Genomic DNA, 26,917 nt, shown 5'->3' on the forward strand with positions numbered 1-26,917 from the left:
TCTAGACAAGCATGGTAGAAAGAACCATTGAGACTGAAATTCTCACCAACCAGTAGGATGGGGGAGCTCAGAGTTTGAAATAATTTCACTAAAAGAAAGTAAGGCTAGGATATTCCTTGTGCATCTTTGTTTTGGGGGTAAGATTTATAATGCTGCACCCCAATCTTACTTAAGTCTTCCTTTCTTGGAGCTCTCAATCGGACTCCAATATGGCACCCAAGACCCTTTGTTAATGTCCATCAACTAGTGAACACATAAACAAAATGTGATGTGGCCGAACAATGGAATACTAATCAGAACTAAAAAAGAATGAAGTGTTGGTACATGCAACATCACGGACAAACCTCTAAAACATTATGCTAAATGAAAGAAACTTGACTCAAGAGACCATATGTTGCATGCTTCCATATAGCTGACCTGTCCAGAAAAGGCAAATCTATAAATAGAAAGGTATTAGTATCAGTATTTCCCTGGCACTGGAGATGGGAATGGGGAGTAACTGCAAATGGGCATGAAGAATCTTTTTCGGAGGTGACAGAAATGTTCTAAAATGGGATTGTGGTGATAAGTACACAATTCTGTAAACTTATTAAAAATTCTTGAACTGTACAATTCAAATGAATAAATTTTATGACATGTAACTAACACTTGATTCCAGCTTAAAAAAAACAAAAAACAAAAAAACACCTCTTTGTTATTTAGTCCAGTCTCCACCTCTATACCCCACCAATGCTGGTTTGATCTCTTTTTTTCCACAAATGCCATGCCCATTGCAACAAGAGGGCCCTGCTTGTCCTATCCACTGAGACAGGGATACCCTTCTCACTCCTTTATCCCTATATCCCTATGACCAGTATGTGCTTGACCAAGTTTATTTGTGAATGAACAAGTGATGTCTAAGTTGAGGCAAAGATGGCATCTTTGAGATGGGACACTTCCAAGGAAGTGGAATCCCTACCCTGATGCTGGGAGTCTGAGTAGAATCATGAGAATGGTCCTAAGATGGGTTCAGAATCTTGGGCCCAGGACCCCGTTCAAGAATCACTTGATTTTCCATCCTGGAGTCAGCCAGGTATCAGGCCAAAAGTGCCCTCCATGTCCAACATACACCCCTCCTTGTCACCATAATTTGCCATTTCTTCCAGAACAATGTTCTTCTTATTTGACCTCTCTCTTGCATTCCCTGACCATGCATTAGGGCTGCCATTACTTAATGCCTGGACTTATGCCCTGGCTTGCTGTTTGTCAGAAAGTAATGACAACAGACCAGGAAAGAGATGGCAAGGGTTCAAACCAGAGCCAGGTCCTCTCACTCTGCACATTGAGACAGTGCTCATCCCTGCCTCTTGATGTTGTTGTGGATGCTCTGACCGGCCCTAACACCCTTCTCCCATGTTCATCCCATCTCAACTCCTCCAAGACACAGAACCAGAGAATAACAGATCTGGCTGGAAACCACTGTAGATCGTGTTGACCAAAACCTTTCGTTGACAAATGGGCACACTGAAGCCCAGAGCCATTCAATAATTGGCCTGAAGTCAGGCAGTTGATGGGGGGCAAAGCCAAACTCTCTTTGTAGCTCCCTCCTGTGAGGGGGCTTGGGTATTCTTTCCTCCAGGAGGCCTTCCTAGCTTGTATTCAGCTACCATTTTTCCAAATGCTTATAGCATGATTGAGCTCATTCCATACAATTTAGCATTTCATAGTACAATATTTTGAACTATTCATTAATTGCTTTGTGTATGACTTTGGATTCTGAGACCAGGCTGTGAGCTCCTTGAGGATAGGGAATTATGTTTTGACTAATTTATTAGTTGATTTCGACAAGCAAAATAATTCCACGTATTTAGCTTTGCAGCACTGATACGACACAACTGCATTTTTATTCAGTAATGTCTGGAAACATTGAAATCCACTGGTTTTTCAGGGGTCCTTTCTTCTTTCACTATTTACCCTGGGAGATGTAGTCCACACACAAGGCAACCACCACAGAGTACATCACCAAACTTAACCTCTCCCCAGTGCCCAGTCTCTTCCCCAGCTGCCCGCTGGACACCTGGTGCTCACCCATGCTCTCTGTGGTCCTCCTGCTCACGGATGGCACCTTGTCCCTGTACTGGGTTTCCAGGAAGCACTCTGGACATTTCTGTTGCCCATCCCGGGGTTTAGGCACCAAACCCACGTCTCCCTTCCCCTCCATAGCTCATCCATGAGGTGTGTCCCTTTCCCCACTTGACTTTACTCTCTTTCCTAGTCACTCCACCAGACATTCTCTTTAACTCCCCTACCCCAGTGAGTTTTTTAAAACTCCATCTTCCCCATGGGGTTGCCTCTCCATAGTCCCAGTACCTAGCCCTCAGTAAATACTGGAAGGGGGCACCTGGGTGGCCTAGTTGGTTAAGCATCAGACTTCGGCTCAGGTCATGATCTCACAGTTTATGGGTTCAGGCCCCACATTGGGCTCTGCAGTGAAACTGCTTTGGATCCTCTGTCTCCTCCTCTCTCTGCCCTTCCCTCGCTCTCTCGCTCTCTGTCAAAAATAAACATAAATAAACAAACAAATAAATACTGGAAGACTGAGGGAATGAACAAGGCCCTGATCTGTTCCTTAACTTCTCTGCCTCTTTAGCCCCTGGTCCTTTGCTAGGGACTTACTGCAGGTGACACCAGGCTACCTTGTTCCTGGGAGAAGAAACAAAGCAGCTTTGCACACCCAGCAGAATATTAACAGCCTCTGAAAAGGCTCTATTATTGATGCAAATGGACCACCTGTCCTTGAGATAAGCATAGTAAAGAAAACAATGACATCCATTAGAAAGTACTTGTTCAGGCTTTGAGACCATGACTTTGATGTATGAGAAAGACACTTCTAGGTTCCTCCAAGATCCAGGTTTGTTAGTCTTGTTTGCTGGAGTCAGATCTTGCAGGTCTGTGCTCAGGAGTAGGCAGCAGTGCCTGCTGACATTTGAACAGTGCATACTGGGTGCATATTGACTATCTGCAGTCTGGCTCTGCGTGTCCGTGTGTGTGTGTGTGTGTGTAAAACAAAACCACTGCCATGAATTCTATCTATCTGTCCATCCACACTGCCTTCTAGAACAACCATCAGAAACTCTAACACATTCGTTACCCTCCAAGAGTGGATCTGGATTTTAGAAACAGGCAAAAGTCATTTGGAGCCAAATCTGATGAGTCAGATGAATGAACAAGCTAAGAAATATTTCTTGCTCAAAAATGAAGAGCCACTATAAAACGAACTTTAGAGAAGTGAGCAGATTCCACTTTATGCCTCTGACTAGTTCCAAGCATGGAGTTCTGGAAAGATTTGTGATAGCTGGCCGCTCCCTGGACTGCGGCGATATTCCTGGGTAGACCCTGCCCTTCCTGAATGCCCACCCATTGCCACAGTGCTGCATCCAGAACTGCCCCCAAATAAGCCATTTCCCTCCAGTCTGGCCAGGAAGGACACTTGCTCTGGATACTGCTCTTTAGGAGGAAGACATAATCAAAGTTGGCTTTTTGGCCTCTATTAGCCTAATAAGACCCCAGCCATTCTGATTGTATGAAGCCCAGCTCATTTAACTCACTTTTTAAATAAAGAATTGAGCATCTACTACATCCCCAAAAAGTGTTCTGTGTTTTGGTGACCCGGCAGTGAACCAGAGGCAAAGTCCCCACCCCCGTGGGCCTCATATTCTAATAGAGCAAACCAGAGGATGAACAAGCAAACAAATAAATAATATAAAGTCAGACAGTGTCAAACACTCTTGAGAAACAGGTAAGGGGACAGAGTGACAGCTGGTAGTGGGGTCATCGTGGAACGTTGCCTTTTAACAGAGATCTAAATGACACAGGAGCCACCAGCCTGGAGGGCACACGAGGGAGGGGCATTCCAGACTCAGAGAAGAAGAATGAACTCTCCAGAGCAGGAGTGTGCCTAGCACATGCCAGGAAAGCCTAGAAGCCAGGGTGGCTGCCAAATTGCACAGAGCAAGGGGAAAAGGGAGGAGATAAGGCAGGAGAGGTTGCCAGAGGACAAAGGGGCCCCACCCCTGCCAGTTACAGCTCTGTGACCATGGATGACTTTCTGAGCTTTAGTGTCCTCATATGCAAAGACTATTTACCTTGGTGGGTATCATGAGGACAGAAAGATCATGTAAGAAACTCATCTTGCGCTATGCCTGCAAATACCCTCCATTCACTAAGTACCAATTATCATTTCTACTACCATCAGCAGCATCACCACTGTTAATGTTAATCTCAGGATCCACCTCCGACTGATGCATGAGGGTGTGGAAATTGTCTCCTCCATCTTGGATAAATAATCCCGCCTTTGGTCAGCAGAATGCCAGGACTAAAGAGCCAAAACCTGCCTCTCCATACAGTCAGCACCCTCCTTTCTTGCCCCTCCTGGAATCCTCTGGGCAGGTTTAAGTATGGATTCCCTTCTCTCAACTAGGCAATCCCGGAAGCATGATCAGCTACCAGCTCAAACTACAAGGAGATGAAATCTGACATGGCACATAGGCTTTGGTCCCATTCAGCAGTCTGTATTGGGGCACAAACTGCTGTTTGAGAGAACTTGTTATTTTGCAAACAGTCGCTGCCAACATGGAGCCATATGGAACTTGCCTGTCACTGCCCAATCAGAGGAAGCCCAAAGACCCACTTTCAGACCCCAGTTAGAGATGGCTGCCTCTCTGAACAAGAAGCCCACTGAGACCCGAACAGTACACAACTTCACAGAGCCCACAGGAGGCCACCAATTCTTCAGGGCAGCAGACTGTTTGCGCTGGGCTAGAGCTGCCACCCCAGCAGCCTGGACGCCAAGGATGCGGCCCCTGTACAGACAGTAGACTAGGCCTGAAAGAGCTGGGATATTAGACAAGCTAGAGGCCTAATTAAAATGTAAAATGTGGTCCATGGGGCATAAATTCCTACAAGCCCTGAGGGATCTACCATTTAGTGCACCAACCAACCAAGGCAGCCACTTACTCAATGGCCCCCTGAGGGCTGCGAGCACCAGCTTACCTCCCAATAGACTTAATTTACCTCCCAGATGTGCCGGGCTGGGCGGATAGGAATGACCCTCCACTCATTACCATGGCTCCATGTGATGTGCCAAAGAACTGGACAGGCTACCTGAGACAGGGACTGCCTGGAAAGGCTTTCATACTGCAGTGGTACAAATCCATGCATTCCCTCAAGGATTTACTTACTCTCTGCCGTGCAGAAGAGCACTGGAAGTGTGGGTGAGGGACCCAGTTAGGTACGGAAATAATTAGAATATGGAAAACACATTGTTTCCAATGCAGGCTCTAAGAGTCTCTACAAAATCCATTTAAAAACTTAGGTCGGGAAATGCAAGAAATATTGTCTTGAGCTGCAAGCAGGAGAAACAGCCTTAGCGGAACACATCGTGTCCCTGGGAAGGATAGTTCTGTGCTTACCGAAAAAGGGTTGGAATTAAGAAGCACTGCCGTCACCATGCCTAACACTGGACCCCAGAAGTCACAGTGACCCCTAGTTTAGCACAAGAGTTCAATTGCACAGACTCTGGAGTCAGCTAAGCCCATGTGTGTGACCACAGGCAAGTCTTCACCCCTCTCTTAGCCCCGGCTGTTCCTCTCTCACAGGGACACAGGGGTACCTACCTCATGAGGATTCAATGTGAGGATTAAATATGACAATTCACATAAAGTACTTAAATCTGAATAAGAGACCCCTGTAAGTCAGTTATTATGGATATCAGCCCTCCAGAGACACATGCTTATTAGCCTCTCCCTGAGCACAGTTCTGTTATTTTTCCTTAAAAGTCCTGGCTTTTCTTCCATGGTGTGTATTATCTAGGACTCTTTCCTGTCTGTCTGGTTTTTTGCACCTGTACATCATCTTTGGTGCGTGCACACGTGCATATGTGTATATATGTGCCCATGTGTGGCTGGGGGTGCTGGCTGTGGCCCGGGTAAGGCCTGTGTGCCCTCCCTTGGGTATGCCCACACACCAATTGTCTCATGAGCACCGGTCGGCTCTGCACCTTCCCAGCCAGGGTGATGCCTCTCACTGCTCAGAGATCACGCCAACAGAGAGCGAGGCTGACTGGGCCCAAGGTCCAGATGGCATGCATCTCTTTGCATCCTGGCACACTTCACACCCAGGTCTCCATCAGCTTGCCGGGAGAAACACTGCAGGATTGTGCCTCCGGAGGGGGCTCCTTGTCCACAGCCCCCAGGCCACTGGAACTTCCACCAGGCAGCAGCATTTCGTACCAGGCTCTGCCTGGAGTGGGGTCCTCAGCCATTATGACAGCTGCTGCTGCTGCTGTTGACACTGCAACAGTGACAAATTCATCCTTCTGACAAGATCCCTTTCAATAATTCACAGGGAGCTAGGGATTAAGACACTGTTTCTCTCTGTCTCTGTTGGGATTTAAAACACCTCCAGCTGGGGTATTTAAAGAGAGTATAATGGGCTGCCCCTCTTGGGGCTCCCCTCCCCCTTTCCTCCTCTTTCCCATTTCCCAAACTCAGCCCCCGCCCCACCAGCCAGCCCTATAACAAGGAGGCCCAGAAAACAAGAAAGAAAAAAAAAAAGGAGGGAACCAGTGCTTGGCTGGTCACTATGGCAACCATGGCAGGGTATTCAGCTGTCATTATCCCAGTGCCTCACACATGTGATTATCTTAAGCTGTCGATTGAATGTGGTCCTCGCTGCTGTCCAACAAGGCCTTGTCGAACAAGGCAGGGGCGGGAGCTGCAGGGCCCCAGGCCCCAGCTGCCTAATCCTGCTCTGCCCAGATCTGGGTTCCACCGCCGAGGAGCAGAGTTACCACCGGGAGAAACTGATGACTTTTCCCTGCAGCTTGGAGCCATCTCTGCTCAGAACGCACAGAGGGGGCCAGGCTGGGGCTGGGCTGGAGCACTGGGTTAGAGCCTGGGGGAATGGGTTCCTCACTGCATGAGTGCAAAGAGTTTTGACTGCATGAGGGCCAGGCTGGCTGTGGCCAGCTGGAGCCACCCCCGAAACAAGAGAGCAAGCCATGGGGGGAGGAAGAGGCTGGCCTTCCTAAAGTTCTTGGCTTTGTTCCATTCTCAGGGTGGGGGATAATTCCCATTCTCAGGGTGCAATAAAGTCAAATTGAGCCTGGAAAGAGAACACACTGTCCTCTATCCTGCCTACTCCCTCCCAATTGTGAGAATGTGGTCACTATGTAGGACCCACTTCAGGGGACTTTTTTTCCTGGGACTGCAGCTGCTAGAGTGTGGTTCTGGGAAGCCCAGGGAGGACTTCGATCTCACTTCTTTGCCTTGCAGACTTTGCTACAGATTGTCTTTGGGCTGAGGTTTCCCAGGTCCATGAACATTCTGGTCACCCTCTACTAGGCATGCTCCAGACTTTCCAATATTTTTTTTTTTAAACTTAGCTCCCAGAATGAGCCCATGATGGCAGATGTACTCAGGCCAGCACAGCACACAATGGGGCCACCATCACCTGTGACTTGCACCTGGATTGCTCCAAATACCACCGGCTCAGTCAGGCCTCTCCTGCTTCTGCATCCTGTGGTCAGTCCCCACAAAAATGTGACCAGCCACATGCAAGTCCCCACCACCTGAGGCACTGCCCACCTGGGTCACCCGGGGGCTTGTTGGCTGCATAATGAACTGTTCACATATAAATGCAAATGAAGCCCATTATCATCAACCATGTCAGTTTGACAGCAGAGCTCTCCATCGGCAGGATAAGTTTAAATCTTAACTCCAACATCTTTCATGTTGGTTGTCCTTTGTGACACTGGGAAATGTCGGGCATGCCTGTCCCCACCAGAGTGGTGAGTGGAACAGTGTGTCCACGGAGGTGAGGATGTGCCATGACTAGAACTCCCTGCCATGAGAGGGGCAGAACAGCATCTCCAATGGAGCAGGCGCCGCTTCTACAGAAGTGACAATGAGGCCACTGGAGGAGACAAAGCAACTCACTAGAGCCCACCCCTCACGTGTCTCCCTTCCTAGAGTCCTCACTTCCTGAATATTTGCCAAGGCCTGAGGGTGGAAGCTGACCCCCAGGCTCCTCCATCCTCGCCTAGAGCCAGCCGTCCCCAGGGACGACCTGTGCCCTCCTCTGGATCCCAGCCAGCCCTTACCTGGTCCTCCTCCAAGTCCTCCTGGACCCTGAGCCCCATATGTCACAAAGCGTCTGTTCCACCTCTTCCCATACAGCTTGCTTTAAAAAACAATTCACAGCAGGGGGAGACCTGGGTGGCTCAGTTGGTTGAGCATCCGACTTCAGCTCAGGTCATGATCTCACGGTTCCTGAGTCTGAGCCCCACATCTGGCTCTCTGCTGTCAGCGCAGAGCCCACTTTGGATCCCCTGTCGTGCTTTCTTTCTGCACCTCCCCCGCTGGTGATCTCTCTCTCAGAAATTAATAAACACTTAAAAATAAATTCATGGGGTGCTTAAAATGTGCACTACTCACTAGCACATGGGTTTCAAACCTACCTTTTCCCTTTGTAGAAAACAAGGAAACTTTTACCTCACCCCTGTTCTCCAGTTTCTCAATGACATATGACTCTGAGATCCCTTCCTAACACATCTTCAGGAGCAGAGGTACAAGAGTAAGCTAAGCTTTGTGGGGGGTGCCTGGTGGCTCAGTCAGCTGAACATCTGACCCTTGATGTCGGCTTAGGTCATGATCTCACAGTTCCCGAGACTGAGCCCCCATGTTGGGCTCCCTGCTGACAGCGTGGAGCCTCCTTGGGATTCTCTCTCTCTCAAAATAAATAAATTAAATAAATAAACATTAAAAAAAAAAAAAAAAAGAGTAAGCTTTGTGTCCAGATTGGCCTGGGGTCAGTCTCAGTGAAACCTCTAAGCAGTCCTAGGATTCTGGGTAATTGCCTCCAGCCTCAATGTCTGCTCTGTAAAATGGGAGAAATACCACCTGGCTTGCAGGGTCCTGGTGAAAACCCAGTGAGGTCATACAAGTAATTTCAGTGCCTGGTATGCAGCTGGTACTTAATTATGGGTGACTAGCAGTAGCGGTGGTTATCGCTATTACTAACAATAGCATTGTTATTAACAGCGAGGTTCACCCTCCGATGGCATTCATGCTAGAGCCAAAAAGAAAAGCTAGAATGCTGATCTCGCATCTCAGCACCCCCCACCCCCGTCGTCGGTTAATTCTATGCAAGTTAAGTCCCTCAAACAAGAGTCACTGCAACTACTAGTACTAGTCAGGGCAAGTGCTACTGTCCGAGCTTCAGAGTTTAGAAAGAAGGTAAACACTATTTAATCCTGCCATCCACTGTATAAATAAAATGTCACATTACCCAGGTGATGGGGCAGAAAATGGGCTCAGAGAAGTTAAAGAACTTCAAGGAAAATGGAAATAGCCCAGGACAACTGATTCCAAATGCTGGGCCTGCTCCTTTATACTCCCAAAAGTACAGTAGTCCCCCTTATCCACGGGGGACATGTTCCAGCACTCCCAGTGGGGGCCTGAAACTGCGAATAGTACCGAACCCAATATGGTCCTCTCCTAAGCAAACATTCCAAGGACAAGGTTTAGTTTATAAATTAAATATAAATTTTAAATTATAAATGTATAAATGTTGTTAGCACAAAAAGAACTGATAATAAAACAGATTATAATAATCTACTGTAATAAAACTTACGTGAATGTGGTTTCTCTCTCTCGACACAGCTTACTGTACTGAGCTCACCCTCCTTGTGATGATGGGAGATGATAAAATGTCTACGTGATGAGACGGAGTGAGGGGAATGACGCAGACACTGTGACGGAGCGCTAGGTCGCTACTGACCTTCTAACGATACATCAGAAGGAGGATCACCTGCTTCCAGACCACAGCTGACTGTGAGTAACTCAAACCACAGAAGTGAAACTGTGGATAAGGGGAGACTATTATACACTGGGGTTGGGGCCAAATTATTCCAATGCTTTTGGCTGTAAGGGGAGGTAAAGTCAAAGGTGTCATCAGAGGGCTGCTCGGTTTCCACAGAGGCCAGGCTGGTCCCTGCAGACCTAGACTCAGGGTCCACATCTGTGTCTGCCCACCCTGACCCTCCCTTCTTCTTCCATTTGCCTCTCACTCATCTTTGCTAGGCCTTGAAGCTCTGTCTCACCTTCCTTCTAAAGCTTTGTCTTCCCCAATTTCTTTTCTTCACCAAGGCAGCCAGTGTGACGGAGCTGTGAATTCAGGCAAGGAGCCCCTGCTGACCCACCTAGCTCTGTCCTGGTGCCCGTCTCCTTCCATAGCCCTGAGAGCGACTCCTGCCTTCAATGTGAGGAGAGCAGCCATCAGGCAGTTGGTCCTCAGGCTCACCTATCAGTGGCAGAAAACTTTGAGCATTAGAACAAGGGATGTGGTGGAGGTGACTGCCTTTCTGGGGAAGGTTTTAGGAAAGAGGAAAAACACCTGTCTGTGCCAGCAAATGAAGGTTAAGCCCGCCTCCACGAAGGGGAAGGGGGGCTTGGTGACCTCTGGGGCTCCCTCTCAGAATCTGCAGACAGACATATCTCCTGCTCCGCTGCAGAATGAGCCTGTGAGTTCCTTCCAAGAACAACAAGATACTGCCAGACAGGTTTTGGTGACCAGTCACAAACTCCCAAAGTTCTTTAATCCAGCAAGCTAAAGAAGCATTTCTCCCTCAATCTCTCTCCCTGCTCCGCCCCTACCTCACCCCCGCCCCACGTATACACAGTCAGACCTAATTTCTTTCTGCAACCAATATACTAATTACCATTCTACTCAACAACACTGGTCATCTGTAACATTCTCTTCACCTGTCTGTTAAAGGCCCACACATGCCCACGAAGCTCTCATATAAAAGCCGCACGATAGCGCAATCACAGACGATGAAGCAGGGCAGAACGGTGGTGCCCTTGCTGCTCATCTGGTCCACCTCTCCCCTGCCCTGGGTACCTGCTGTCCTCAGCCCACGAGCCCCTGGCTGTCACACTCTTCCCAGAGTATCCCCGGGCACCCCAGCACCTCAAGGACTACCTTCCTCTCTCCAGAGCCCCACCTCCACGGCTCCAGGGCCTTTGTCTATCACTGTCTCTGTCAGGCAGGTGATTTTAAACTTCCATTCCTAAAAGACGCATATTATATAAAAAAATGTTTTAAGTGCCTCGGGGTGTTTTGTTCCTCATTGCTTCATAAAAGTGACATTAATAGCCAGGGAAGAGCACTGCTGAGTGCAATTACAGAGGATGTTTCAGGTATGAAAGCTGTTTGGAGCCTGCTAATGTTTCCTAATTACAGGCCTTTTGGTAGCGAGAGAAAAAGATAAAGAGTGGGTGGGAGGCCCAGGGTGGGGAGCTCTGACTTATCTCAGTGGTTTACCTGAGGGGGTGGGGGGAGGGGATGAAAGGGGGGAGGGAGCAGGGAGGTCAGAGACCTCCTCCCTGGGAGGCAGGGCCTCTCTCCTTCGAGAAAGCAATATTCATTCCTGGTAACAGCTCGGGTAAAGGACACCACTCATCTCTCATACTGTAAGAGAAAACCTTTCATGTACTCAGTCTGAGTTTGAGGAACCCACCGCAATGTGACCTGGAAGTTCCTTCTGGAGCCACCCTCTGAAGAGACCAAGGTGGGCAGCATTTCATTGGGAAAGACAGTACCCTATGGTTGTCAGCAGGAGAGCAGCCTGCAGGAGATGAGATGTCAGCACTGGCACTTCCTAGCCATGTGACTGGGAGTAATTTCACAGCTGATTCTGTGCCTTAGTTTCCTCATCTGTAAAATGGGGCTGTTGAGGAATCATGTGTGCATGACTATAATACACTCTGAGCCTGTGATACACTATGAGATTTAATTTTTCCCTACCTAGCATCTATTCATCCTTCTGGTACCTATATCCCAATTCTTTCTGGGGAATTACTCCCTCTCGCCCTTTATCCCCGGGTTCTCAGCACAACACAGATAGACCCAGAATTTGGGAGGACCAGTGGGCACTAGGCTTTTGCTGGCTGCAGAACTAGTTGAGGCAGGCATGGGATTCCAGGCAAGCTGCTCAGGCCCATTCAGAGCTAATTCCAGGGCTTCTTCTGGGGCAACCACCAAGAGGGGCATGTTCTTCCCAGGGGATATGAATGAACAAGGTTGTAGAAGCTGGACTTCTTAGGACCAAGAGGAGGCCCAGTAGGGAACCAGCACCATGAGAGTAGAGAGAAAAAAGTAGATGGGGAGAAAAAGAGAATGGGCAGGGGTGTGTGTGGGGGCGGGGGGAGAGAGAGAGAGGGAGAGAGAGATCCTTAGACTCTGGAGCAGCCCACACATGAAGCCACATCGGCCCCTATACCATTCAGTTATATGAGCCAGGGCACTTCCTTTAACACTGAGTTGGGCTTGGGGCGCCCCGGTGGCTCAGTGGTTAAGTGTCTGACTTCAGCTCACGTCATGATCTTGCAGTTCATGAGTTCAAGCCCCGCATCAGGCTCTGTGCTGACAGCTTGGCGCCTGAAGCCTGCTTCAGATTCTGTCTCCATCTCTCTCTGCCCCTCCCCCATTCAAGCTCTGTTTCTGTCTCTCTCTCTCAAAAATTAAATAAACATTAAAACAAACAAACAAAAAAAAGACTGAGTTGAGCTCTTCTGTCACTGGCCACCAGAGAACCCAGACTGATACAAAAGTGTGGCTTCCGGCAATCAAGCCAAATCAGGCTCCCAAGTCCCAGGTGGTGGTACCAGTCTGAGAAAGGATGACCAACCCCAAGCCCCTTTGCTGGCCTGTCCCCCGGCAAGGCCTGAAATTCAAATACCAGAAAGCTCCATTCACAAAATCATTTTGCCCAGAGCTAAATTTCTCTTGGATTTGCCTAATTTAGCTCAGGCTTTTCTGTCTTCATTAACATGATTGAGTCATCAAATAAAGAAAAGAGAAAATCCAGCCCTCCAAAGGGCTAGTACTATGCTAATGTTTCTTGAGTGTTTACAGAGGAAAATGTTCTACTGAAGTGTTTCATGTATGAGGAGGTGCCAACCTTGCCCCACTGAGGAGAGGGGGAAACTGGGGCTGAAAGAGTCTTAATGCCCAGCCCAACATCACACAGCCAGGGAGCTGCAGAGCTGAATGGGAGCCAGTTTATTTGATGCCAAGGCCTGGAGCCTTCAGGGCTCCTCTATAACTTCTCATCCATCAGACAAATTTCAATTGATTTTGCATGGCCTTGGAATAAATGGGGTGTTATAAGAGCGAATTTCTCTCCTGACCATGCTTTCCTTATTCCCATCATAAGGGCAGCTGGCAGGGGTGCCTGGAGGACTGACTGACAGCAAGCAGGGAGGCAGCCAGGGACTGCCAAGTGTCCAGGAAGGTCCACATGTGGACACTAAGTAGTGGCGGTGAGGCCCTCATGTGTCTGTTCTCATGGACGTGCATCTGGTGTTGGGTGCTAATGAATCAGTTTACCAGACACACGCATTCAAATGAGTGTTATTCCCTTCACAGGGGCCTCCTCTGGAAGCTCTGCCACTAAGTCCAATAACCCTCCCATCATTTAAGATATTTCCAGAACTCTAGGAACTGCCCACAGGGGCATGAAATGAAATAAACTCATTTAACTCCCCCCCCCAACATACATATATACATATGCACATATATATGCAAATGTATACTCACATATATGCACAGATGACCACACAGACACATATACAGGTGACCATATATATACACATATACATATAAAGACATATATATGGACACATACATACATAAGAGACATGAATATTCACACATATACACATACATACACATATAGACACATATACACACACATATATACAGATGCACATATACATACACACATATATACACAGATGCCCATATGTATATATATATACATACACATGTATACTTGCACAGACACACATACATACACATATGAACATACACACACATATATACATTTACACACATGCACAGAGCACAGGCACACACACACCCAGCTTGCTCATCCTCAAGGCCCACAGGCTTGGCTCTGGAGTCCTTTTCTATCTTGCCACCATCAAATTCCCCTTCCCATGATAAGGATTTACCAATACTGAAGTAGTGAACAGACTTTGTAGCAGGCCAGGAAGGTGGTTCCCAAGGGCAGTGCAGATGCAGCTGGAATCTGGAAGCCCAGGGAGCACTCTTTGCAGATAACTGAGGTAGATGTTTATACTTAGGCCACACGGCCCACAGACACAGAAACCCACACACACAGAGTCCATGGGCAGCCCAGGTGCACAGAGCCAGTGAGCCCTGGCAAAACTCATGGAAAGTGAAAGAGCTCTGGGGCTGGATTTCCAATAAGTGAGTGGAATAAGCCTCACTATCAGAGGGACCTAGGCTTGTTTTTCTAACCCATCATAAGCAGCACCTGAAAGCAAGTGGCACCTTCCCCTGGGTGTCCAGGTCTCCTTTGTCAGGCTTATTTCAGGACAGGTGTCACCATCTGCATCACTAAGTAAGCTCTTTAAAAAGATATTGACAACCAATTGGGTGTTGAGAGGCCTAAAACAAATATTTCATTGGGCTACAATAAACCAAACTTGAACATCTCTTATGTTCAGAACCCTGGGTTGGAGATGCAAGAAGTATCAGGAATGCTCTGGACCTTCCTCGTTTATTTGGTCAACAAACATTTATTGGAGCCTGTCTCCTGCCGGGCTGGTGCTGGGCACCAGGAATACAGAGATAAGGCTGTTTCATCCTCTGGCCAGTGGGGGAGACCACACACCAATATCTGGTTAGCTCATAGAGCGATGGACAGTGTGTCAGAAGTCTGCACCAAGCCGTCTGGGCTTCAAGAAGAGAGCACCTAGTGAGCCCTGGTGGAGAAGAGGATCCAGGAGGGCTCCCCTAGGGGGTGAGCACAGAGCTGACACTTGAGGGGCAGGGAGTGATGCAGGAAGGGAGGGGGGAAGGAAAAGAGTAGGGAGGGCCAGGAAGCATCCAGAAATGGGGGGGGGGGGTAGATTGGTGAGAGGGGTAGCCATAAAGACCACCACTTACTGAGTGTCTACCATGAGGCCTCCCTGAACACCCCCACTGCCCAGAGGCCCTGAACTGTGAAGGTCAGGGAACATTTTGTAGCAGGGCTGGAAGCAAGGGTTTGGGAGAGATCTATGAAGCCAGCCCAAGGTCACACGTGTCACCAGTGAGGGTCCCTGGGATGCCCTTTGGTGGGCAGCTAAGCTCCTCCCTGGCATTTGTTACTGGATAAATGTCACGTTCTCCCTCTACTCACCAGGTGGCCTCTATTCAGGTTAAATCTAAAGGCTTTAAATTAAAGCTACAATTAGATCATAAAGCAACGGTTTTCATTTGGGCACAAATACTTTCTGTGTTTGACATGGAATATTATGATCCACTTTCCAGCAATAGAACTGAAAACAATTTGTGGGCTGTGTGTGGATGGGCGGTCCAACGCCTTCCCACAACTGGTGGTTCTCAAGCACAGCTGTGAAGACATCCAGGGAGCCCCATAAAAGGAAGAGTCCCATGGCCTCTCTCTGGGGAGCCACCTCACAGGCTGTGCACTGTGGGTAGGGTTCACTGGAATGCCAGTTGGGCCCCCCGGCAGAATTAGGCTTCTTCTGGTCAAGACAAACTCAGTTCCCTGGGGACCCCCAGGCTACCGGAACAATGCCAGTCCACCCTTCTCCATTTTAGGCATGCATGATCTGAGGCCTCTTCCCCTTTTGGGGGTGGGGGTGGGGAGTGTCTCATCCTCAGTGGGTCCCAGGAAGATGTGATCACCCACCCAGCCCCCTGGCTTCTCAAATACCTGACCTCAATCCTGTTCTCTGGACCTCTTTACCACCCAGAAGTACTCTGCGTATCTTAAATCCAAGCCCTGCCTCAAGGCCGTAGCCTGTGGTCCTCCTCCAGTCTCACTGAGACCTCCATCTGGGCCCCTGCACTTTGTCACAGTGGTCAGTCCCTCCTGGTGTCACATTTCTTCCTGCTGAGTAGATGCCTTGATACAAGATGCCAACCTCCTTTCACCAATGTCCTCAGCCCCTTACCCTTCCAGGCCCACTGTTCTTGCACACCCACACCTCAGGATGATCTACCAGGACACGTCCTCCTATGTGATCAGATCACTGAAGGGGGCCTGCAGATCAGGGCACCACAGACACATGGCTTGTGGCCACAGCTAGGCCACATTCCTTCTATACACACCCAGTCCCTCTCCACATCTCCAACACCAGCAGTGCCTTCAGACCTGCTCTGCCCCCCTAAAACTTGCTGCCCAAGACCACCCCATCCTCAGGGCCTGAACCTGGACTCCAACCTCAGTGAGAAGATAGAACATTGAAATAATTTTCCTTTTCACGGCTTCTGTCACAAAATCTGAGTGCCCACATCTCTCTGTAGCCACCTTATCTCTGTACTTCCATTTCTACAGGAGTCTCTTCCGTGAAGAGCCAATGTGCCCACAGCACCATTCCCTCTCTCCCCATGTTTGGTCTTCCTGCCTCTTCACAAAGTGCTGTCTCCATTGTCTCACCTCCCACTGACCTTCAACCCTTGCTTTCTGGCTTCTATGCCTGTCCCCTGTGAAACCCTCCACACGGGTCACCAACAGGGTCCTTGTAACTAAGCCCATCCAGCCCCCCGCACCATTTGCCACTTCTGTCTCCTCTTACTCCTTGACACATTCTTGGTTCCTGTGAGAGAACCGCTTAGTTTTCTCCTGCCTCCTGAGCCATACCTTCTCAGTCTCCTTTCTAGGCTCCTCTTTCTATATTTGACATTTCAATTCAGATTACCCATCTGAAGCTGTCACCTCTTCTCCCTCCAAATGCTCCCTGGGAGACTGCAGCCACGCCCCAGGCTCCCTTCCCAGTGAGGCTGCCTGCCTTCTGATTCCCCTGCCCATGAGTCAAATGCTGGCAGAGCCTGTCCCCATGGGTGCCTTGCAAACTCAACAGGTCCAATGCTGAACTCTGCCTCTTCCCACCCAAGCTCGCTGCTCCTCCTGTGTCCCCCATCCCAAGAATGGCACCATATCATCCACCCACTTGCCCAGGTCAGAAACTTTCAGCTAGTAGCTGAGTCAGGCAGTGAATAAGGTGCCAGTTTCCAACGGTGAGCAAATAGGGAGAATCCCAGCTACCTTTGAGGTGACAGTATGGCCAAAGACGAGCTAGAATTAGGGGGGATAAAAACTAATCCAACACTGACACATAAAGATGCAAAATCTGCAACTATGAAAAGTGTTATTGAGGAAAGCTCCCTGGCCCTGAGTGGACCTGTGATGGGGACCCAGTACAGTCAGGGGGACAGCAAAGGTGCTCGTGTGGATGGGCCTGGAAATGACAAAGAAGAATCACTCCAGTGTTTGGTCTTTACAATGTGCTAAAATGGAGACCTCATGTTTGGTGAGGGAGGTGGAGGGGGTTGAATTCTGCTTGGGCCAGGCTTAGACTGGCATGCCCGTGAGCATCCAATGGAGGATGGGCTAGGGACACACACTTGGGAGCCACTGGGGTATTCACAGAATCAGGGGCAACTATCCAGGATGAGAACAGAGGGGGAGGAGGAGAGGTTTGGGATGGAAGCGTGGTCCTTGCTCTTCCCTCTCGACCCAGGCTAGGGTCAGCCTGACCCTCCTGCCACTCACTATAAACCAGGCAGGCTCTGAGGCTGCTCAGGGCACCTAAAGCAGAGCTACCTGGCTGTAAGGGTGTGGAGGAAGGCAGCTGAACCTTGGCTGCTAACCAGTGGGAAGGCAAGCACAGAGCAGCCCGGCAGCTGCTGTCTCTAAAGGGCATCACTTGACTTTGAGTATTTTCCTAAAGGACAATCTTCCTTGGGAAAGGAGAGCAGAAGTTTAAAGAACACAGGTGTACAAAAATCACAGGGAAAATTCACCATAAATCATGTTGATACTTTGTGAAAGCACAGGCCTTCAAACAATAACGTAATTTGTAAAAGAGTGGCAGGTTCTTAATATCCAGCAACATGAAGAGGTGCTGCCTCACAGGCTTTGTATAAAGTCCCTTGTAGAAGTAGGGGAGTTTCCCTAGTTGCCCACAGTGCTCCCAGCAGGACTGGGACTTGGTCCGCGTGGGTAGGACTGGCCCCGGCTCTGGGCCCTGCTTTGGAAAATGCCAACCCGTGGTAATCCTTGCCTTCCTGCTCCAAGGCAGGATGCTTGCTCCCGGGGGGGGGGGGGGGTGTTTCTCCAAATGCTGGGATAGAGTGGGGACAGTGAGAGCCGGGGAGGATGCACAGCCTGCTGGGAACTGAGTGGCCATTTCATACTGACCCTACAGTAAAAGTGGGTGAAAGGCCTGGTCATGATACACACCACAGGGTGTAGAGGGGCCCTGGGGTAGAGGCCACCAAAGGCAGGGAAGGAGACAGGAGGCGTGGGCAACCCCACCCCAGCTGACTTGGCTCCCTGCTGGGATGAAGAGCCCACTCCTTCCCCGGCCCCTCTCCTTTGGTGATCAGTCACTCGTGCCAGGCTCCTGAACGTCATCTCCCCTCCTCCATCTCCTGCTCCATCCTCCTGCAGTCCATCCATTGCCAGGGATGCCAATGCTTCTTCCTTTACTTTGCTCCAACTGCCCTCTAAGTATCCCATTTTCATCCCACTCTTCCCACCCACCAAAGACAGCTGGAAGAGCTTAATACATGCTTTCTCTCAACTGTTCCCTACCATCCTGTCAGCAAGTCAGGCCATGTTATTCTCCTGCCCAGGATCTGTCCACTACCTACAGGATAAAATCCATTATGCTTCCTCAGCATGGCAGGCATAGTCCTCTGCCATCAGACCCAGTTCCAACCCACACCCCAGCCCCATCTCAGCCCTGTCCACACCCTGCCATGTTCCAGAAACACAGACTCTCCTGTCTCATGTCTTTTCATGGCCCCGTGCCTCCAGTCAATTATTTCCCTTACTTGGAATATCTCTGCAGACTCTCTAACCTGTCAAACTCCTACTCACTCTGCAAACCCCAACTAGCATGCATCTTCTCTGCAAAGGCTCCTGTGTCCCTGCCAAGTTCCTCATCCCAAGTTCTGGGCAACACCTGCCTGTTGATTACTCCACTGCCACAAAGAAGAGATGTACTTCTGCCTGTTTATGAACTGGGCAGTCCCCACACCCATGGAGGCCACGAGGTCCTCAGAGCTCTTCCATTCTTGTGGCTACAGGGTCTGGCCAAGGACATGAACACTGAACAAATGAATCAAGAACATCTCTCAAAGGCAAGCTCCAGGTGAAAGAGAGCTTCAACCCTTCTGACTTCCAGTTCCTCATGCCCTTGCCTCTTGGCAGCCCTGTGGGCATCACAGATCTCTGATTTACCCCAGCGCCATTGGCCTGAGTGCTCAGCTCTTGGCAGCCACTGCCCCTGTTCCCACACAGGCACAGCCCTAGTCACCTGGGAGCCAGCTTCCTGAAGGACTGTGTCAGGAGATGGTCTGCATCATCTTACCAGGGAGCAGCTCAGGCCAAAGATCTTCAGTGCTGCCTCTTTGTGGATGGGCAGAGGACACAGCCACTCACACCTACATTCCCCCCACAAAGGTCCTGCTGTAGGCAGGCTCTGTTCCCCCAGCCATCCCATAGGCCCTAGGCTGCACAGCAGGATTGAAGGATGGATGGTTGACACTCACCCCTGACGCAGGATTGGCTGTCCAGCCCAGCTCTGCGGTAGCCGTTCTGGTGTCCATTAAGGTTTCTGTGGGTAAAAAGAGAAAATCTGATGAGTCAGAAGGATTTCTAGGCAGTGGCCCTTATGTTCATAAGGTTACTTATAACTGTAAATGTCTGTATTAGGAGCCTTGGGCCCTCTGTGAAGCCTAAGGCTCAGAGAAGGGAAGTCTGTCAGATGCCACAGATTACGTATCCTGATGCTACATTCATTGGTCTCTCCCTGAAAGACTGAAAGCCCCCTGTGTGGGATGAAGTCATTTGTCCACCCACCACTTTATCCCCAGACACGGCTTCTTCCCACTGTACTCGTCCACAGGCTCTTCAAGGGCCATGCCAACTCAGTGACCAATTTACTTCCTTCTTGGCCTTCCTGAGCCATGTCTTTCTGCCATCTTCCTCCCCACTGGGTTGCGTCTCCAACCTCGTCTGTCTGCACCCATTTCTCCCCACCACTCTCCTCCACCTCCCTTTCAGGCATCCAAGTTGACACCCTTGGATGATCTCCCATAAATTCCCCTGGCCCCCAACCACCCTCCCAAGACTCAGCCTCCCTGCAGGCCCCTTTGACCCTGGACCCAGATACATGTCACCCCTTCTCTAAGACTCTACAAGGGGCTCACACAAATGCACCTGTCATGTCCCTGCAGCCTGCTTCCTGTTCACCTATCCTTGTGGCCAGTAAGAGAAAGAGACACCGTGGCTCCAGCTGTGAGCTCCTGGGAGCCGCTGCAGCTCCAGTGCACACACCAAGATCATCAGGCACAGAGTGACCACAGACTTACTATTTATGAGAACTGTTTTCTGGCAGATAGCAGTAAAGTGTCCTGAAAACAAGGCGCCTTTTTCTTTTTTTCTCGTCAGTCCATTATTGACTACTGTCAGCCCCTACTTCTCAATGGAAACTACTTCCCAAAAGCCTGATCATGAGCTCCTGATCAGCAAAGCCAAAATCCTCTTTGGGTGTTTTTTCAGCAGTTTTATTGAGGTAGAAATGACGTACAATAAACTGCATGTAGCTAAGGCATACAATTTGGTAAGTTTTGACATATATTTACACGGGGAACCATCACCACAATCAAGATAATAAACATATCTATCATTCCAGAAGTGCCTTTGTCCCTTTGTAAACCTTCCTTCCCTCCATCCCTGCCCCACCCTATCACTGTCCCTAGGCAATGACTGATTTTCCTTTTTATAGATTAACTGGCATTCTCTAGAATTTTATGTAAATGGAATCATATAGCATATACTATTTTTTAATCTGGCTTCTTTTACTTAGCATAGCTATTTTAGACTGATCATGTTGTGGGGACACCTGGGTGGCTCAGTTGGTTGAGCATCTGGCTCTTGATTTTGGGTCAGGTCATGATCTCATGGGCCGTGAGTTTGAGAACCGCAACAGCCTCTGCACTGACAGTGTGGAGCCTGCATGGGATTCTCTGTCTCCCTCTCTCTTTCTGCCCCTCCCCTGCTCTGTCTCTCTCAAAAATAAATAAGTAAAACTTTTTTTAAAAAGACTGATTATGTTGTGTACATCAGCAGTCCATCCCTTTTTATTGCCGAGTAATATTCTACTGTATGGTCACACTGAGTCTGCCTACTCATTCATCTGTTGTTTCCAGTTTGGGGCTATACATGAGAGTGTATGAGCATTCCAGTTCCTCCACATCCTCACCAAATTGCCATTGTGGGTCATTTCTAATTTGGGCCATTTTCATAAGTATATAGCAGTAGCTCATTGTGGTTTTAATTTTCATTTCCTTAATGATGAACGACGTTAAACATCCTTTCACGTGCCTAGTTGCCATTGGCATATCTTATTTAGTGAAGTGTGTTCAATATTTTACGATTTTTTACTTTCCTATTATTGAATTTGGAGAGTTCTTTATATATTCTGGATGCAAGTCCTCTATCAGATATATGCTTTGTAAATATTTTCTCCTACTCTGCAGTTTGTATATTCTTTCTTTTAACAGTGTGTTTCAAAAAGCAGAAGTTGTAAATTTTCATGAAATCCAGCTTATCAATGTTTTATTTTATGGTTGGGTGTCATACTGAGAAATCTTTGCCTAACCCAAGGTCACAAAGATTTTTTTTCTCCTACCTGGGTATGTGATCTACTTGGAGTTAATTTTTGCATAAGATGCAAGGTGAATCAAACGTACAACTGTTTTTGTCATGTGGATGTCCAATAGTTGCAGAGGGGCACCTTTTTAAATTCACACCATGGTGCTGGTCAGGCTGGTGGAAGTGTCTCATCCACCTGGATTTCCCAGGACATGTATCAGAGGAATAGGCCCAGTGCATTAGGTGCTCAACCAACAGAGGAGGGGGAAATAAACATCAGCTGTTTTGGCTTCCCCCTCCTCGGTTTCCTTTTTTTCCTGAACGCTCCTATGCCCCATGTGAACAGCCATTCTGTGTTCACTGCTTTAGGCAGGAGATGGGAGATATGAATGCAGAATGTACAGTTACAAAATAGTGGGACCCTCAAGAAACAGAAGAACTCCTGGCATAAGCCAAAGGTTTGGGAAGCAATCCCCCTATGGGCAGGTGGGAGGAATGAAAATCGAAGTGATAAGTGAGGGGTAGTGTTGGTTGAGAAAACGGGTTCCCTATGCTCTTGTCTCCTGGTATCCAATCCCAGAGAAGGGATGGTAGGAGTCTGTGGAGGGGACAGGGCCTTGGACATGCAGCATTCATTCCAGTGTGGGATGCAGCAGTTGAGTGACCCACCAGGCTGACATGGCATGGACAGAGCAGAGGGAGCCTTAGGTCCCATCAGGACTAATGAAGGGGACCGAGAACGACCCAGTGGTGACCTGCATGGACTATAGGCAAGGGTCACATGGGGTGTGGGGTGTCTTGATGGGTGCCAGTGTGGACAGGAGCTAACAGAGGCATTGAGGCAGCTTCCTCCACAACTTGGCACCATACAGCCTACGTGTAACCTAAATTACATTTCTGCCACCCCAGGGGAATGGGGGCTCAAACAGCAAATCAAGGGGATAAAGTAAATAAAGCTGTATTTTCTCGCCCATCCGAGCTTGGGTTTGCGTTGAGAGTCATACCGTGCATATCTGAAGGAAGGCAAGCACTGGAAGAGACTTCTTAAGTTTGTTTTTTCCTCCAATTTTTCTGACAGCTGGGGAGGCCGGTCCCTTCCAGAAGCAACCCTCCCTCTCCCCCTCATCTCCACTTCACAGCACTAATAATGATCATGACACACCAAATTTACATAACACACTTCTCAGAAGGCACTCCATGAGGCTCTGGAGAAATTCATCTCTATGATTCCAATGGCTCTGCCAGGTGGCCCTGAACAGGGGCCAGTGAACCCATTTGACAGAGTTGGAGACCATGGCACATAAAGGTGCAGTACTTTCTGCAAGGCCACCCAGCCTCCCACCCTGATGCTATAGCTTCAAACCTCAGGGTGCTCCCTACCAGGCTGATCTGGGCTTCCAGGGGCTCTACTGTGGCTCTGGGGTAAGGGTGGGGGCCTTGCTCATAAACCCAAGAAGCCACAACAGCCCCCAGAATCATGCATCACCCAGCCTTAACTTCAGGATCGAGGTGAAGTAGTGATGGACAGGCAGAGGATGCAGGCAGCAAGGGAAACCGAGTCCAGAATCAAAAATAAGAATTAGCCTCATTCCTAAAGCTTCCAAGGACTAGTGTGTTCTGTTAGTCCCATTAATATAATCTAAGACTTCATTTTATTCATAGTCGCCTGCTCAAGGGCTATAATTGAAACTATTTCTAAATAATGTTTTCCATCCACCCTACTGGACAGAAGTTGCAGCAAGAGGAATCCATTTCCCTGCATCCTGCCCGCCGTGGAGACAGAAGACCACAAAACCATAAACCATCCACTCGATATGATTAAGGGCAGTTTCTTTTCTGGCACAGAGCGCTCCTGATTATGGCATTACATTCTGGTGGGGGCTGAATAAAAGTGATTTGAGGAGGTTTACATCTCCCTGGAGAGGAAAAGAGCACTCATTTGCATTTATAAAGCATATTGAGAGCTCTGGCAGAAAGTTATGGTGGAAGCACAATTAAATATTTACCATCACTTCTGCTCTCAAACAGTGGCGTGGGGACCAACCAGCTGGAGGTGCATGTGTTGCTGTCAGATCTGATGCCTACAGGGGATGCAACTCTGGAACTCACACCCACCGCCTGGCCTCTGCCCTCTGGGAGCGTGTCCTCACTGCCCACGGCAGGGAGGAATGCTGGAGAGGGGAAGAGGCGGTGATGCTGTAGGCGGACTGAGTCGGGATCCCACCTCCACGACTTGCTCTCTGTCCCATTCTCTCCCTCCTTTCTCTTTCTTTCCCTCCCTCTCCCCCACATCCCTCGCTCCGTCATCACTCCCTCCTTCCTTCTTCATCTGCAGAATGGGGCTAGAGTTTTCCAATACACAGGACTGGGGGGCGGGGAGTGGGGAGGTAGGGGGAGATAAAGCACTGCAAATCATATGCTATTGTTATTATTGCCACTTAATCACTCCAAGCTGCAGTTTCCTTCGCTAGGCAAAAACCCTAAAGGTGCTATCTGTAAGACACCTATACGAGATCTGTAAGACTTAACGATATTAAATATCTAATAATATCTTGTCTACCTTCTTCCTTGCATTATTGTAAAGACCAAGGAGGAACACGTTGAGGATACAGCAGCAAATCAGAGAGGTGGGTGCCCTGGAAAGACTCGTGATCTAGTCCAGGGACGGACAAGAAGCAAAAAATTACACTTGGCATCCTATTCTGGCCGAGGCCATGAGAAGGAGACAGAAATTCAAGGGAATGGATGGGGTTCTTCTGCACATGGGGAATGAGTGGGCCCATCCCAACAGGGAGAATGAGAGACTCACACTGCATGGAGGCAAAAGGAAATGCTGTGGTCTCCTGGACAGTGGTGAGCGGTGGTGGGGAGGGGAGGATGGAGAGCTCCACCTCGCCCTTGGGACAGAGATGATGGAGTGACGCCCCAGGGGCAACAAGGGCAGCGGCAGAAACAGGTGGATGGGAACCAAGTGGAAGCCACCCCAAACATACAAGAGGGTGAGGAAGACTGAGCAAGAGGAGAGGGGAGGCCATGAGGGGAGACAGAAGGGGGCCTCTGGCAAGAGCTGGCTGGACTGGCAAGAACCCGAGAACCCAGGCACATGAGAAGCCTGGCAGAGAGACCCCAGTTTCCCAAGGAACAATCTCCTTGAAGTGGCTTCAATACAGAAACCCTCAGGGTGCCCCCTCCAACTGTGGGGGCCAGTGCCCAGAGGTCTGGGTGAAGGGCCAGGTCAGAACCCCCTGCAAGGAGGAAGAGGCGGCTGCTGCCTGGCTCTGCAGGCGGCTCCCGTCTCTGTCTGGATTGGCACCTCGGGATGTATTGACATTTGGGATGAATTAGATACCCATCATGATGAAAGAGAGATAAATAAACCCTCTCCTTACAGCTCTGCCATTCTTTTTGGAGAGACATTAATCAGACATTCAGCTGAAAATATTTACAACGTCCTTCCGTGGTGGTAACAATATACGACAACATATACAGATGGAATCGGGGTTTCCAGGCCGTCTCGGAGCAGTGCCTTGTGTGCATCCGATAAGGCGAGTCTGTGGACCTTCCAAGCAGAGGAGGGCCAGCACAACCATGCAGTCATTGCCCTGGGCTGCCCTCCGGGGCCCACAGAACTGCTGAAGCTAGAAGCCACACCAGGTGTAGTTGCAAGAAGCAAGCTGTTATTGTATCAATGCACTGAGTCGAGGGGCAGCTCACTGCAGCCCCAACTCCCTCCCTGAGCCTTCACAAGGGCTCAGGATGGTTGGAAGAGGTCTGAAACAGGGTGGTATGAAGTGACTCCAGTTTCCTTTCAGCAAAGGCTGTCTGAGCCACTCCCGCAGGCAGAATGAGCTTTGTTCAGGCGTTAGAGACAGAACAGGGGACAGACAGACATCCCACCCCTCAGGGAGCTTGCAGGCAAGTAGGAAAACAGAAATTAATCAAATAACCATGCAGGTAAATCTGCATTTACAGCTTCTGAATGGCAGAAAAGGGGAATCCCAAGGAGAGTTGTGAGCAGTGAATAAAATGACAGGGGTACTGGAGCCTGGCACACATCTGGCACTTCCTCCTTCCTTCCCCATCCCCTAGCTGATGAAAGCACAGGGATCACCACCCCATATACTTGCACCTACACTCACACACACACACACACACCTGCCCTAAGACTGAGTTCATACTGGCAGGAATAGTCTGTGTATCACACAGTCACCCCCACTCCCACATCTTGAGTGTGGAGGGACCAGAATGTGCCAGGCACCTCTGACCATGGCGAGACCCTCTGCCTTTCCGGGGAGGCCCATGCTACCCTCCAGACCTGGACTCAGCAAGTAGTCTGAGCACTCCCTGGAGCTCACACCCCCCAGCCACCACCTCAGGCTCCTGTGGTGCTCGCACCCTGGCCCTGCTCCGTCCATCACAGCAGCCTGCCAAGGACTCAGCCTGGCCTCCCTGCAGAGTCCTTTGTAGCTCTTTTCCCCGACCTTCCTCAGGGCTGTGTCCTGCCTCCACGTGCTGTGCTCACCAGGCAAGCCAGCCTGTTGTCACAGAATTTCTGAATGATGCCCCCATGGCTCCCCTCCCAATCCTCAGTCTTTGAGACAGGGTCCCGGAACCAACAGAGTCTAACCCCCAGCTTCACACCACAACCATACCTCCTGCTGCCAATTCAGGCCAGCCTCCCTGTAATCTCATCCCTACGCCTCTGGCCTCAGACTCGGCCTCAAGCTGCTTCCTTGGACCAGGGGAGAGAGAGGCTTTGCCGGCTCTGGGTTTGGGGTAAAGTGGTTGAGTATGAACTGTTGAGGACACCGACCGGCCTCAAGGGCCCACATTCTGGCACAACCGGCCCGGGCTCTGCACAGATACAAAAGGTTAGTTAAAGCAAGAAAGCATTCTAAGGAAGACTTTCACATCCCATCCCATGTGTCCAGCCCATGTAAATCTCTCCATGTCTCCTCTTGTGCACACGGTTCCTGCCCAAACTTTCCTGCCACCCTTCCCTGGAGCCCAGGAGAGAAGCCTCAGAGGCATTTAGCTTCAATTCCCTGTTCCCCCCGAGTCTCATCAGATCATTCGCCACACCACGGGGACTCTTTCTCCTCAGCACCTTCTGCAGCACTGATCCGTACACCTCTTTCATTCTCGGCAACCTCTCTGATCCGGGGCTTC

General features: G+C 49.5%; 1 protein-coding gene across 2 annotated transcripts in view; it reads right to left on the reverse strand.

Annotated features, from left to right (window-relative positions):
* EPHB1 (EPH receptor B1) overlaps positions 1–26,917 on the reverse strand; it is a 430,256-nt gene that overhangs the window by 275,236 nt on the left and 128,103 nt on the right. For both annotated transcript variants that reach the window (XM_043595343.1, XM_043595344.1), the window contains exon 2: positions 19,642–19,706. In XM_043595343.1, the coding sequence (XP_043451278.1) occupies positions 19,642–19,706 (65 nt within the window). The remainder of the gene's footprint in view (positions 1–19,641; positions 19,707–26,917) is intronic.

This window comes from Prionailurus bengalensis, chromosome C2 (assembly GCF_016509475.1).
Source record: "Prionailurus bengalensis isolate Pbe53 chromosome C2, Fcat_Pben_1.1_paternal_pri, whole genome shotgun sequence".
NCBI lineage: Eukaryota > Metazoa > Chordata > Mammalia > Carnivora > Felidae > Prionailurus > Prionailurus bengalensis.